This window comes from Simochromis diagramma, unplaced genomic scaffold (genome assembly GCF_900408965.1).
Source record: "Simochromis diagramma unplaced genomic scaffold, fSimDia1.1 OVJJ01000385.1, whole genome shotgun sequence".
In the NCBI taxonomy this organism is placed as follows: Eukaryota; Metazoa; Chordata; class Actinopteri; order Cichliformes; family Cichlidae; genus Simochromis; species Simochromis diagramma.
This window is the reverse complement of record NW_024386751.1, coordinates 663,112-675,080: the sequence shown is the minus strand read 5'-3', so window position 1 is coordinate 675,080 and position 11,969 is coordinate 663,112. Positions and strand designations below refer to the sequence as shown.

Here is an 11,969-nt window from a genome sequence, read left to right as displayed (position 1 = left end):
CTCTTTTCATTTTCCTTTAAACTCTCCTCAAAACAGCTCAGCACCTACAAAAGGCCTCCTTTGTACCACAGTGCTGTGCAGAAGTCATCTCCTTACATGTTGCTGTGAGTTTATCGATTTATTCAAACATACATGGAAATATCAGCCAATAGCAGAGTTTGTACAACTCTAACCAGCTGTAAGTAAATATTTATTGTTATTCTCAAGGGTTCGGATTCAGGATCGTTGGATTCTGGGGGATTCAGGGGGTTTTGGTGATGTTCATGCGTTCGTGCTCACTGTCTACTCGTTATGAAATCGTAGCCACTCCTCTAGACAGCTGATGTAACTTCTGCTTTCATACGTCACTTTTGTGGTCTAACGGACTTAAAGTGCAAAAAGCGCCAAACAGCGAGACACACCAGAGACGACGAGACGCCTGACGGTGAGTCCACGCCTGTCTGTCTGTCTGTGTCTGGTCTTTGTTTCATGGGGAAAGCGGCGAGCTGCAGACTTTGATTTCCGAGCGCAGTGTAAAGATGTTTTTCACTTCATCATTAACCATCCCATAATAGTCTAGTTGTGAGCAGATCTCAGATCGCCTCACCACAGACTCTGAGATTTCAGATGATGTTTCTGGTTTTAGTGGTTCTAACAGGCACACGACGATGAATAACTGCTCGTACTGCAGCACTTTTAATTTCTCTTTGCTATTTGGGACCCGATGAATGTAAAACACAGAATTACCAGATTTGTGTTTCTGGGAAAAATGAGATCCACATATGAGGACTTTCATTTTACATTTCAATAGAACAGTAGCAGTATAAGGTCCTCGTAAGTGGATATCAGGCTCCTGTAGAGCAAAATTTAGTATTTTGGTCTACATAACCCAAAATGTGATGTCCACATATGTGGACGCAGGTCCTAGGAGGACCAGGAGATTTGTGACTCACAGACACGTCTGGAGAATTTAAAGTACTCTGGGATCAGTACAATTATTAATACTTCTTGTATTAAATGTAAATGACCCAAACACTCAAAGTTAGGTACTCTGTGTGCAGACCTGTGAGACGAAGAGCTTAAACTTGAAAGTGGTCAAACCGAGGACTCATTTTTATGCCTGAAACATTCAAACAGTCGAGTTTTCAGTGTTTGAGCACGTGATCCGCTTTAATCCTCAGGTTCATTTAAAGAAACGAGTTCTTTAATGTCTGTGAGTTTGACGGTTACACAACGTTTCACAGCACTTATATTCACCCCAAGGCTTACATTTTGGTAAAGCTATTGTACGGGGGTACTTTTATAGTGTAGGATCAGGGCTCAGTAGTACTATTTAAAAGTACAATACAGTTTATCACAGAGTAACAGAGTAAAAGTACTTCAAAGAGAGTAAAAATATGTCCTTTGTCCTACTCTGACTAAAAACAACGTGCAGAAAGTGAAGCAACACAGACATGAGTCAACAGCAACAACGCCACAAACTACAAAAAGCATGTGACCGGCGAGCGTAGGAGGAGCGGGACCAGGCGGCTTTAGCTTGTTCTTTTATTTTGTTTCCTCTTTTTGGAGGTTTTGTTTGTGTGAAACTCGCTGCACCTTTTCTAACCCGAACACCTGTGTTTGTAGATGGATGACCTTTTCACCATGAATGTGACCTCCATGGATGACATCATCACAACAATGATCGCAGAGGTAACGAACCCTGATTATTTATTGATTTATCCAAGTATGTATCAGCAGAGTGCTCAGGTGTGCTCAGGTGTGCTGTCTCTTTCCATCAGGAGCCGTCTGCTTTCAGTCCCTCGGCCACCTCTGACAACTATGACTACTCAGACGACTACGGAGACTTGCTGTGCGACCGGGAGTCGGTGCGGGTGTTCAGGAGTCACTATGAGCCACCGCTCTTCTGGATGATCGCCCTGGTGGGCGGAGCCGGGAACCTGGCCGTGGTGTGGATCTACCTGAACTTCCGGCGCCGGCTGAAGACGATGACCGACGTGTACCTGCTGAACCTGGCCGTGGCCGACCTGCTGTTCCTGGTCACGCTGCCGCTGTGGGCGGCCGAGGCGTCGCACAGCTGGATCTTCGGCACCTCCCTCTGCAAAATAAACTCCGCCCTCTACAAGGTGAACCTGTTTAGCAGCATGCTGCTGCTTACCTGCATTAGCGTGGACCGTTACATCGCCATCGTGCAGACCACAAAGGCGCACAACTCGCAGGTGGAGCGCCTGCGCTGCAGCCGTTTGGTGTGCGCGGGGGTGTGGCTGCTTGCACTGCTCCTTGCCACGCCCGAGCTGGTATTTGCTGTCCCCGCAAAGGTGGAATCGCAGGACTACTGCCGTATGGTGTTCCCGAACCACCTGGGGAACAACACCAAGATCCTGGTACTGTCCCTGCAGGTGAGCATGGGCTTCTGCCTGCCCTTCATCGTCATGGCCTTCTGTTACAGCGTCATCGTCGCCACGCTGCTCAAGACCCAGGGCTTCCAGAAGCACAAGGCCATGCGTGTCATCCTGGCGGTGGTGGTGGCGTTCGTTGTGTCACAGCTGCCTTACAACAGCGTGCTGGTGATGGAGGCGGTGCAGGCCTCCAACATCACCATCACGAACTGCGATCAGTTGAAGGCCTTTGATAAGGTGGGGCAGGTGCTGAAGAGTCTGGCCTACATGCACGCCTGCCTCAACCCCTTCCTCTACGTCTTCGTGGGCTCACGGTTCCGCCGTGACGTGGTGCACCTGCTGCGCTGCTGCCGCTGCGTGCCACCCGTCACCAAGATTCAGCTGTCCACCAAGTCCAGCAGGAGCCCGCTGAGCTCCACCCGAGCCTCGGTGATGTCTGACAGCGAAACCTCGCAGGCGCTGTCGCTGTAGAAACCGTCACTGCGCAACTTCCTGTTTGTGCCAGGGCAGCTGCAACAGCAGACCTTGCCAACGGAAGACGCCTCGATCGCAGGAAGAGTTTTTAAGAAGCTTTGATTCAACACGTGTGCTGCTTCACCCTAACATCCACCCACAGACAGTCACAGCCCGCTCACCTGAGAACACCTTCACCTCCGAGCACAGGACAGGTGGAGGCTGGGCGCGCCTGCTGGTTACAGCTTTTACAGTTTTGGGGAAAACAAAAAGAAACCTTTGTAATGAGAATGTAAAACCTCCACATCATTTTCTGAGCCAGGACTTTTCCAGGTGTTTCCAGGACTTTTCAGGGCTTGCTTGTACAGTAAACATGAAGCTGTTTTTAAATGTGACGTTTTAGCTGCTGTATCAGAGACGGGACCGGTCTCCTCGCTGCGTTTGAACAGAAACTGAGCCAAAGCTGAAATGTGACTAATGCTGTATATAACCCTGTTTGTGTGTGTGTGTGTGTGTGTGTGTGTGTGTGTGTGTGTGTGTGTGTGTGTGTGTGTGTGTGCGTCACACCAATGTAAATGTTTTGGTTTTCTGAGTTATGAAAATAAAGTGTGAGAGAAAAACGGGGAAGTTGATGAAACGCTGTCGCACTCTTTTCTTCACATCCTTCCTTCTCTCATCCTGTTTATGATCTTTGTTCTGCAAACACACCTCAGCAGCTTCACTGCACACACAGCAGTGAACAAGTACAACACACACAGCTACTCTTAGTACCATTGATGTTAAGTTACTCTTTTTCTCCAGTTGATCTTTCTGAGTTAACTTCAATAATTACTTCCTCCAAACCATCAACGTGTCTTTTAGACCCCATTCCTACAAAACTGCTCAAAGAAGTCCTGCCATTAATTAATGCTTCAATCTTAAATATGATCAACCTATCTCTAATAATCAGCTATGTACCACAGGCCTTCAAGCTGGCTGTAGTTAAACCTTTACTCAAAAAGCATCTCTAGACCCAACAGTCTTAGCTAATTATAGGCCAATCTCCAACCTTCCTTTCATATCAAAGATCCTTGAAAGAGTAGTTGTCAAACAGCTAACAGATCATCTGCAGAGGCTTATTTGAAGAGTTTCAGTCAGGTTTCAGAGCTCATCACAGCACAGAAACAGCTTTAGTGAAGGTTACAAATGATCTTCTTATGGCCTCTGACAGTGGACTCATCTCTGTGCTTGTCCTGCTAGACCTCAGTGCAGCGTTCGATACTGTCGACCATAATATCCTATTAGAGCGATTAGAACATGCTGTAGGTATTACAGGTACTGCGCTGCAGTGGTTTGTATCATATCTGTCTAATAGACTCCAGTTTGTGCATGTAAATGGAGAGTCCTCTTCACACACTGAGGTTAATTATGGAGTTCCACAGGGTTCGGTGCTAGGACCAATTCTGTTTCAGGGCTTTGCAGATGAATGAGTCTGAGAGAACAGACGAGACATCTGTGAGACGCCATCGTCTTATTTTACTCTTGTTTTTACAGCGGGGATTGCGACATGTCTCTTTCTCTAACCTCAAAATCATTACATCACATCCTCTCCGAGGCTCAGTGATGGGAGGCTGAGAAAAAGGAAGCTGACCTCAGGTCTGTGTGGTGTCATGTTCTCATGGGTCACTGGGACAAAAACAAAATGTGACAGACAGAGAAGTGAAAACCAGAAAAGCTCGCTGACTGGCACGCCACAGTGCTCAAACACAAAGGTCAGGCCTGTTCCAGGATCCTGCTGCGAGCTGAGGTGTTGATCCCAGAAGAAAAACAGCCAGCCGCCCTCACAGAGGAAGTGCTAAGCCCCGCCCATCACACCGGTCAGAGGGCTTTGAACCAAGAAACTGCCGCCTCATATCACTCATTAGTCACGTTGCCCACTCACGCAACACGTGCACGCTAACACAGTCAGTGTGTGTGTGTTCTCACTGTGACCACAGAGCACATACATCTGCACTGCCCCTGCTGAACATCTGGCCAACATGTGGCCCACATCTGCAGCTCTGGGCCACAGTTGGGTGTGCCTGACGTCTTGTGGTCGCAGCTGTGCCTCACGTGGGCCAGGAGTCAGGTGCTTTGTGACATCTGGGTCATGCAAACATGACCTCTGGGCCATGAGGGGCACAGTTACCTGAGCTCTGAGTGGCCAGGTGCTGTAAACAGCTGAGAGGACCAGTTCACCCGAGCGTCACTTACATGCGGTGCTTCCTTTAACCACTGACGACGCTCTGCTGTGCTTGGCTCAGTGGCGCCACAGCCAACTTTTTATCTTTGACGTTGTTTACAGATGCAGATCTGAGCGTGCTCAGAACCTGGACCAGAAAGAGTCCGACGCTGGAAACTACTGTCCTATGAACTGGATCTCTGATTGATGATGACTTACTGTGGTTTAAGGCGTGTCCCACCTGACCATTGCAGGTGTTCCTGCAGCTCCCTGCTGTCGTAATAAGTCAAGCACAGTTAGGAGGTCGAGGCTGAGTTTGATCTCCAAAAGCTTCCTCAAATCTATCCAGAGCAGCTGAATCTTCACTCACACTGCAAACACGTGTTCCTCCAGCTTCAGGTGATATTCCCAGGTACGACACCGTGATCCACAAACGCAGCTTTCTGTCCAAGGTGGATCTAAAGGATGGGAGCAGACATTTGTCCTGAAAGGTTTGGAGGACGGCGCTGCAGCAGGTTTCTAAAGGGATTCATGGTTGGAATCTGGACACCAGAAACCAGAGTTCAGATTAAAGGTGTTTGGAAGCTGAAAGTGATGACTGGGTCTGCTTTACAGGGTGAAGCTGGTGGATGAGACGGGCTTTTACCCTCAGAAGTCCAACGCATCTTTTAGCAGCTGGGAAACTTTCAACTGCTGCGTTGGCATTCACCACTTCCTGCCAACCGCAAAGCACTTCCTGCTGAGATTCAGCACAAACAATCTGACAAAACCTGAACAGACGGCCCAGGTGTTTCCACGCAGACAAACAGCTCTGTGTTTGCTGCCATGGTAACGGCCCGGCGACAAACACTCAAAGATTACACGAAGCTAAAAACGGCTGGGCCAACATCTGCCAGCTAGCGAGAAGATGCGAAGGGTTCAGGTCTCTGTGAGAGACTGTGAGGGTAAAACAGCGACGAAGAAGCAGTGACTGCGTCCTCTACAGGAGCACAGCAGAGAGGCCGAACCACTGCATGAACTCCTCCACCTTCTCTGAGCTTACGGTGGAATGAGGCTGGGAGGAAGCTGCAGTTTGACCAATCAGGAGCAGTGTGCGGGGCGTGGGGATTAGCACGCATGCAGGTGTAACTGGAACACCTGTGAAGGCCTTAATGCTGAAGCACACCTGCAGGTTCAGGAGCAGCCGCTGCCTTTCAGACCTGAATGCGTCTGCCTCAGTTCAGCCCGAGCTCCGCCCACTAAAACCCCTGGAGCTTTAGGAACCCAACGACACCACGACAACATCTGGCTTCAAACAAGAAACCATGCTGCTGAAACTTTATTTAAACATGTAGATTAAACTTTATTACCTTCATGAATAATGGCGTTGCCTTCATTTTTGTGCTCGTGTGTCATGTTTTGAGGGTTTTCCCAGGAAACATGAAGAACAAGTCTGTTTATCAAAACAGGAAGTTTATTCATCACAGCTGTTTCTACTAAACTTTATTTAAAGAGTTCTTTACCTGTTTAACAGCAGATATTCTTTATTGATCTGAAACAGCAGTGATGATCTAACCCTCATCTGCTCTGTTTATAAACAGTGTGTGTGTGTGTGTGTGTGTGTGTGTGTGTGTGTGTGTGTGTGTGTGTGTGTGTGTGTGTGTGTGTGTGTGTGTGGGTCATGTGACCCAGCCAGGCTTCAGGACCCTTCCTGGCTCCCCCCCCCGCGTGCTCGCTCTGCTGCCTCAGCTCTTTCAGACTCTTTGTTTCAACAAAAGCTCCAAACACAAACGCTGGCTGAACAAAAGCAGCCATGTTTCCAGAGCAGCCATCCTCACATAAATCCCGGTAGCGAGCGGGTCTGAGCGGTTTGACACTGGCAGGTGCTGATCGTCATGCCTCTGCCCCGACGCCGCTCATCCTTCCTCGGACAGACGGCCGCCGAGCGTCCACCCTCTGCCTCCTGCGGGAGAATGGGCTCGGCAGGCACCTCTGCCCCTCGCGGCGTCTTTGTAGGCTCCACCCCACCAGCGAGTGTTCCCTCTGGCCTGGGGACGCGGGTGTCACGGCGAGCTCTGGGCATCAGCAGCGTGTTCCTGCAGGGGATGAGGAGCAGCACAACACCAGTGCTGCCCCGAGGCAGCGAGCGAGCAGCGGGGAGCGGTGCGGCGGCAGCGGGACTGAACAGCTGTTTGATGGAATACCGCGACAAAGTGAGAGCGCTGGAACAGCTGAACCAACAGCTGGAGGAGCAGATCCGCCTCTGCCTGGACCGCAAGGCCTCGAGCGCCGGAGCCTGGGGACCCCTCAGGAGGGAGTGGGAGGAGGTTTACAGACAGGTGAGGGGGAGGGTCTAAACACCTGGCTCCATCTCCACACCATCCTTCATCCTATCGGCATGCTGCTCTCTGAGGTCAAAGGTCAACTCAGGCCTCTCCTTTCTTAGATCGTGGTGACAGTGACGCGTACGGTCAAACTCACCTCCACGTGCCTCGCCTAAAAAATCCTAAAATACAAAAGTCACCTGAGGCAAAAAAGTGAACCTAAAAAGTGTGCACGAGCAGCCGTGCACGAGCAGCCACGTTACATCAGCTGATTCCTCCACAGATAAACATGTTCTGAGGTGTGAGAACAGAAGCTAAGTATTCGGTGTTTGAGTCTTGCTGCTGTTTTTATTGGATCACCTGAGATCAGGTTAGGCTGCGAGGGCGTTACACTAAAGGTAACGCGTGGAGATAACGATGCCCCCCGCTGGCTGCAGCCACTCTCAGCTCTGTTTTCCCACACTCTGTGCAGGTCAGTGAAGCCATCCTGGACAACGCCCGGCTGATGCTGCAGACAGAGAACGTGCAGGCCAACGCTGAGGATTTCAAGGACAGGTCAGAGGTCAAACTCACACTGTGATCAGCAGTGAGCTGAAATGTGGCAGTGATCAGTGACGGACCTTCTGTCAGTAAACAGCAGCGTGAATGTGAAGTGATGGTTTCTTTTGGTCTCAGGTGATCACATGGTGCCCTTGTGTGGCTGCTGGAGGGTACAGCAGACACAATCATCAACCACATTATTCATTATTTTTAAGCACTGATCATAGACTTTATCTAAAAAACAACCCCAACATGGAGCATCTGGTGATCAATAACCAGCCTCCTGCCCTGTGAGTCTCTCCTCCATGTTGTCCTGCGGCTGGTGGTCCTAGTTCTGCTCAGGAACCAGGACCACCAGCTGCAGGCAGAGTGACTGTGGCTCCCCCTGCAGGTTCGAGAACGAGCAGCCGTTCCGTCGGGCAGTGGAGGAGGAGATTAGCTCGCTGTACAAAGTGATTGATGAGGCGAACCTGACGAAGGCGGAGCTTGAGGAGCAGATGGAGAACATGAGGGCGGAGCTACGCAGTCTGGAGCACAACCATGAGCAGGTCCCACCAAACTCTGTTCAAAAATCTCCCAATTTAAGCTGCGGCAGCAGATGATGTCACCATTTAGAGAAAGGCTGAAAAACTAAATCTTAGAATTTAAGCTTTTTTAAGTAAAAAAAGTAGAATAAGAAGAGTGACAGCAGCCACACAGTAGAGCTAGAGTCAGAACTGTGACAGCGGAGACACAGTAGAGTGAGAGTAGAGTCAGAAGAGTGACAGCAGCCACACAGTAGAGCTAGAGTCAGAACTGTGACAGCGGAGACACAGTAGAGTGAGAGTAGAGTCAGAAGAGTGACAGCAGCCACACAGTAGAGTCAGAAGTGTGACAGCGGAGACACAGTAGAGTCAGAGTAAAGCCAGAAGTGTAACAGCGGAGACACAGTAGAGTCAGAAGAGTGACAGCAGAGACACAGTAGAGTGAGAAGAGTGACAGAGGAGACAAAGTAGAGTGAGAGCAGAATCAGAAGACTGACAGCAGACACACAGTAGAGTCAGAAGTGTGACAGCGGAGACACAGTAGAGTCAGAGTAGAGCCAGAAGAGTGACAGCGGAGACACAGTAGAGTCAGAGTAGAGCCAGAAGTGTGACAGCGGAGACACAGTAGAGTCAGAGTAGAGCCAGAAGAGTGACAGCGGAGACACAGTAGAGTCAGAGTAGAGCCAGAAGAGTGACAGCAGCCACACAGTAGAGTCAGAAGTGTGACAGCGGAGACACAGTAGAGTCAGAGTAGAGCCAGAAGTGTGACAGCGGAGACACAGTAGAGTCAGAGTAGAGCCAGAAGAGTGACAGCGGAGACACAGTAGAGTCAGAGTAGAGTCAGAAGAGTGACAGCGGAGACACAGTAGAGTGAGAAGAGTGACAGAGGAGACAAAGTAGAGTGAGAGCAGAATCAGAAGACTGACAGCAGACACACAGTAGAGTCAGAAGTGTGACAGCGGAGACACAGTAGAGTCAGAGTAAAGTCAGAAGAGTGACAGCGGAAACACAGTAGAGTCAGAGTAAAGCCAGAAGAGTGACAGCGGAGACACAGTAGAGTCAGAGTAAAGCCAGAAGTGTGACAGCGGAGACACAGTAGAGTCAGAGTAAAGCCAGAAGTGTAACAGCGGAGACACAGTAGAGTCAGAAGAGTGACAGCGGAGACACAGTAGAGTCAGAGTAGAGCCAGAAGAGTGACAGCGGAGACACAGTAGAGTCAGAGTAGAGCCAGAAGAGTGACAGTGGAGACACAGTAGAGTCAGAGTAGAGTCAGAAGAGTGACAGCGGAGATACAGTAAAGTCAGAGTAGACTCAGAGCACGTGTGGCAGGTGTGATCTTCCTTTAGCTGGCTAAGGTCATGTGAGCTGACCACTTCTTCTCTGAGCAGGATGTGCGGATCCTGTACAGTCAGATGGCGGGACGTGATGTGGACGAGCCCGACGCGCCCATAGAAACCAGTCTGGACCAGATCTTGGCCTATATCAGGAGCCACTGGGAGAAAGTGATGGAGAAGAGCAGGGCTGAGACTGACACCTACCTGGACTGTAAAGTAAGGTCCTCTCACCTGCACAGGTGTGCCAAGATGTGTGTGTGTGTGTGGGCGTGTCTGACCTGTGGCGGTGTGTCCTGCAGGAGGCACAGTGCGTGAGCAGCAAGCTGAGTCCAGAGGAGGAACAGGTGGAGGCGCTGAAGGCTGAGTGCAGCGACACCGGCTGTAAGATCCAGAGTCTGCAGGCGGAGACTGAGTCTATCAGAGCCCTGGTGAGCCACATGGCAAGCAAGATCTGCACAGATCAATAAGCGATCAATAACCTGATCGAGTTCCCACTAACTGGTTAAATACACTCTCTGCAGAAACGCGGTCTGGAGAACTCGCTGAGCGACGCCCGTCACTGGCACGACATGGAGCTCCAGAATCTCGGCTCAGTGGTGGCCAAGCTGGAGGCGGAGCTAGCCGACATACGCAGTGAAATCGAACAGCAGCGTCGCGACTACGACACGTTGCTGAGCAACAAGCAACGGCTAGAGCAGGAGATCGACTTGTACCACGGCATCCTGGATGGCGAGGAGAACCGCTTCGAGACGCTGTGAGTCGTCGACACAGAACACAGACGTTACCAGAGCAAGCCTGGTCATTAGTCAGCGCACACACCTGCTAATCAGTAACATCCAATCAGAATCCTCTCAGCAGTCACATCTTTTTGTCTTCTTAGATACGAAGATGTTTTTATGTGTGTGTGTATAAGAGGTGTGCGCATGTGCACGTGTCTGCATGCATGCGTTTGTGTGTGCGGGGGGGGACTTACTCTAAAGGTCACAGAGTGCCTCGTACACTCGGTCATGTGACCAAGCATTCACGGGAGTGTGTGATGGATTTCCCTTAAATTTTATTAAAATGAGGGTTCATACCTCAACACAGAGCAGAGGTCAGAGGTCACAGCAATGGTGTCACAGTAATGTCACAGCATAACAGCCTCCTGCTACAGTTTCTAGAAAACACACATTTATATATTTGTGTCAGTGTTCATAAATTCTCACAGGAATTTCTGTTATTACTTCAGCCCACCTGCAGGGGGTGGGGCCGCACTTTGGGACTGATGTAGACGTTTCCAGAATCAGCTAATGAAGGATGTCGTCACTGCGAGCAACACGAAATATGAATTAGACTCAGTCTGACTGTTAAAGGAAATTCTGGGTAAAACTAACACAAACACTTACCTGTCCAGGTGTTCAGATCTCCACTCAGAGCCCGAGGGAGCTGCTGCTCCAGACTCCAGGAGCAACCCTCCAGGATCTCCAGGACCTGCAGCACAGTGACCCCAGAGGAAAGCCTGAGCAGGCTGACCCGGTCTACCTGTGCAGGTGTGGAGGATGCTGGAAGTGCAGTGTGCGTTTCAGCTGCTCGGTGTGGACGTGACGTGCTGTAACGGTCTTCAGGTGAACCTGCCGAGAACACCTGAGGACCCGCCTGAGCCCGACTGGACCTGAGACTCGTGTTGCTCTGTGTTAATAAAAGTGAATGTGACGGTGCATTCAGGAGCTCCTTGTTTCTTTCAAACTCAAATAAAGGTGTGAGAATGACGTCAGCGTGTCACAGAACGCCCTTGACTATATGCAGAGCTCCCGCCCTCCAGCCGGCGCTCACAGCTCCAAAGCATCAACACCAACTTTGCGCAGGAGTGAGCACATCTCAGCTCGTCCTGGTGGTGCCTGTCATTTTGTGTGAGGGTGGTGCCTCACAGGGGTGCAGTGATGGCTGACGGCCTCGCCGAATCTCCCGGTAAGAACAGAGAGGAAACAAAGTTTCTGTAGAAGGTTCCTGATAGCGAGGACATGACTCCGCCCATCCCCCGCCTGAGAATAAACCTTCGTTGAGGATCAATAACTGATTCAAAGAGAAAATAATAAACTATTTAAAACGCAACGCGTTCTGATAATGGCGCCGCCGCAGGTCACTGAGAGGGCAACAGGTCCGAGTCATTTCCTGGTCTCCGCCCCTTCCTGTCCAAAAGCAAACATGCCCAAAAACACAAAGTTGTGCTAATTTTTTGCTTAGATGTCATAATCAAT

At 50.1% G+C, this 11,969-nt stretch overlaps 2 protein-coding genes across 2 annotated transcripts; both read left to right on the top strand.

Annotated features, from left to right (window-relative positions):
* Nucleotides 1-81: 81 nt before the first annotated feature.
* Nucleotides 82-3,468, top strand: ccr9a (chemokine (C-C motif) receptor 9a). The gene is made up of 4 exons (XM_040022856.1): nt 82-104; nt 373-424; nt 1,606-1,671; nt 1,761-3,468. The coding sequence occupies exons 1-4, from the start codon at nt 97-99 to the stop codon at nt 2,847-2,849; spliced, it is 1,215 nt and encodes a 404-aa protein (XP_039878790.1). The 5' UTR covers nt 82-96; the 3' UTR covers nt 2,850-3,468.
* A 717-nt stretch (nt 3,469-4,185) lies between these two features.
* On the top strand, nt 4,186-11,871 carry bfsp2 (beaded filament structural protein 2, phakinin). Its single transcript, XM_040022695.1, has 7 exons — nt 4,186-7,349; nt 7,807-7,889; nt 8,266-8,422; nt 9,787-9,948; nt 10,032-10,160; nt 10,254-10,486; nt 11,126-11,871. Exons 1-7 carry the CDS (start codon nt 6,906-6,908, stop codon nt 11,214-11,216), a joined length of 1,299 nt encoding a protein of 432 aa, XP_039878629.1. The 5' UTR covers nt 4,186-6,905; the 3' UTR covers nt 11,217-11,871.
* Nucleotides 11,872-11,969: the final 98 nt, after the last annotated feature.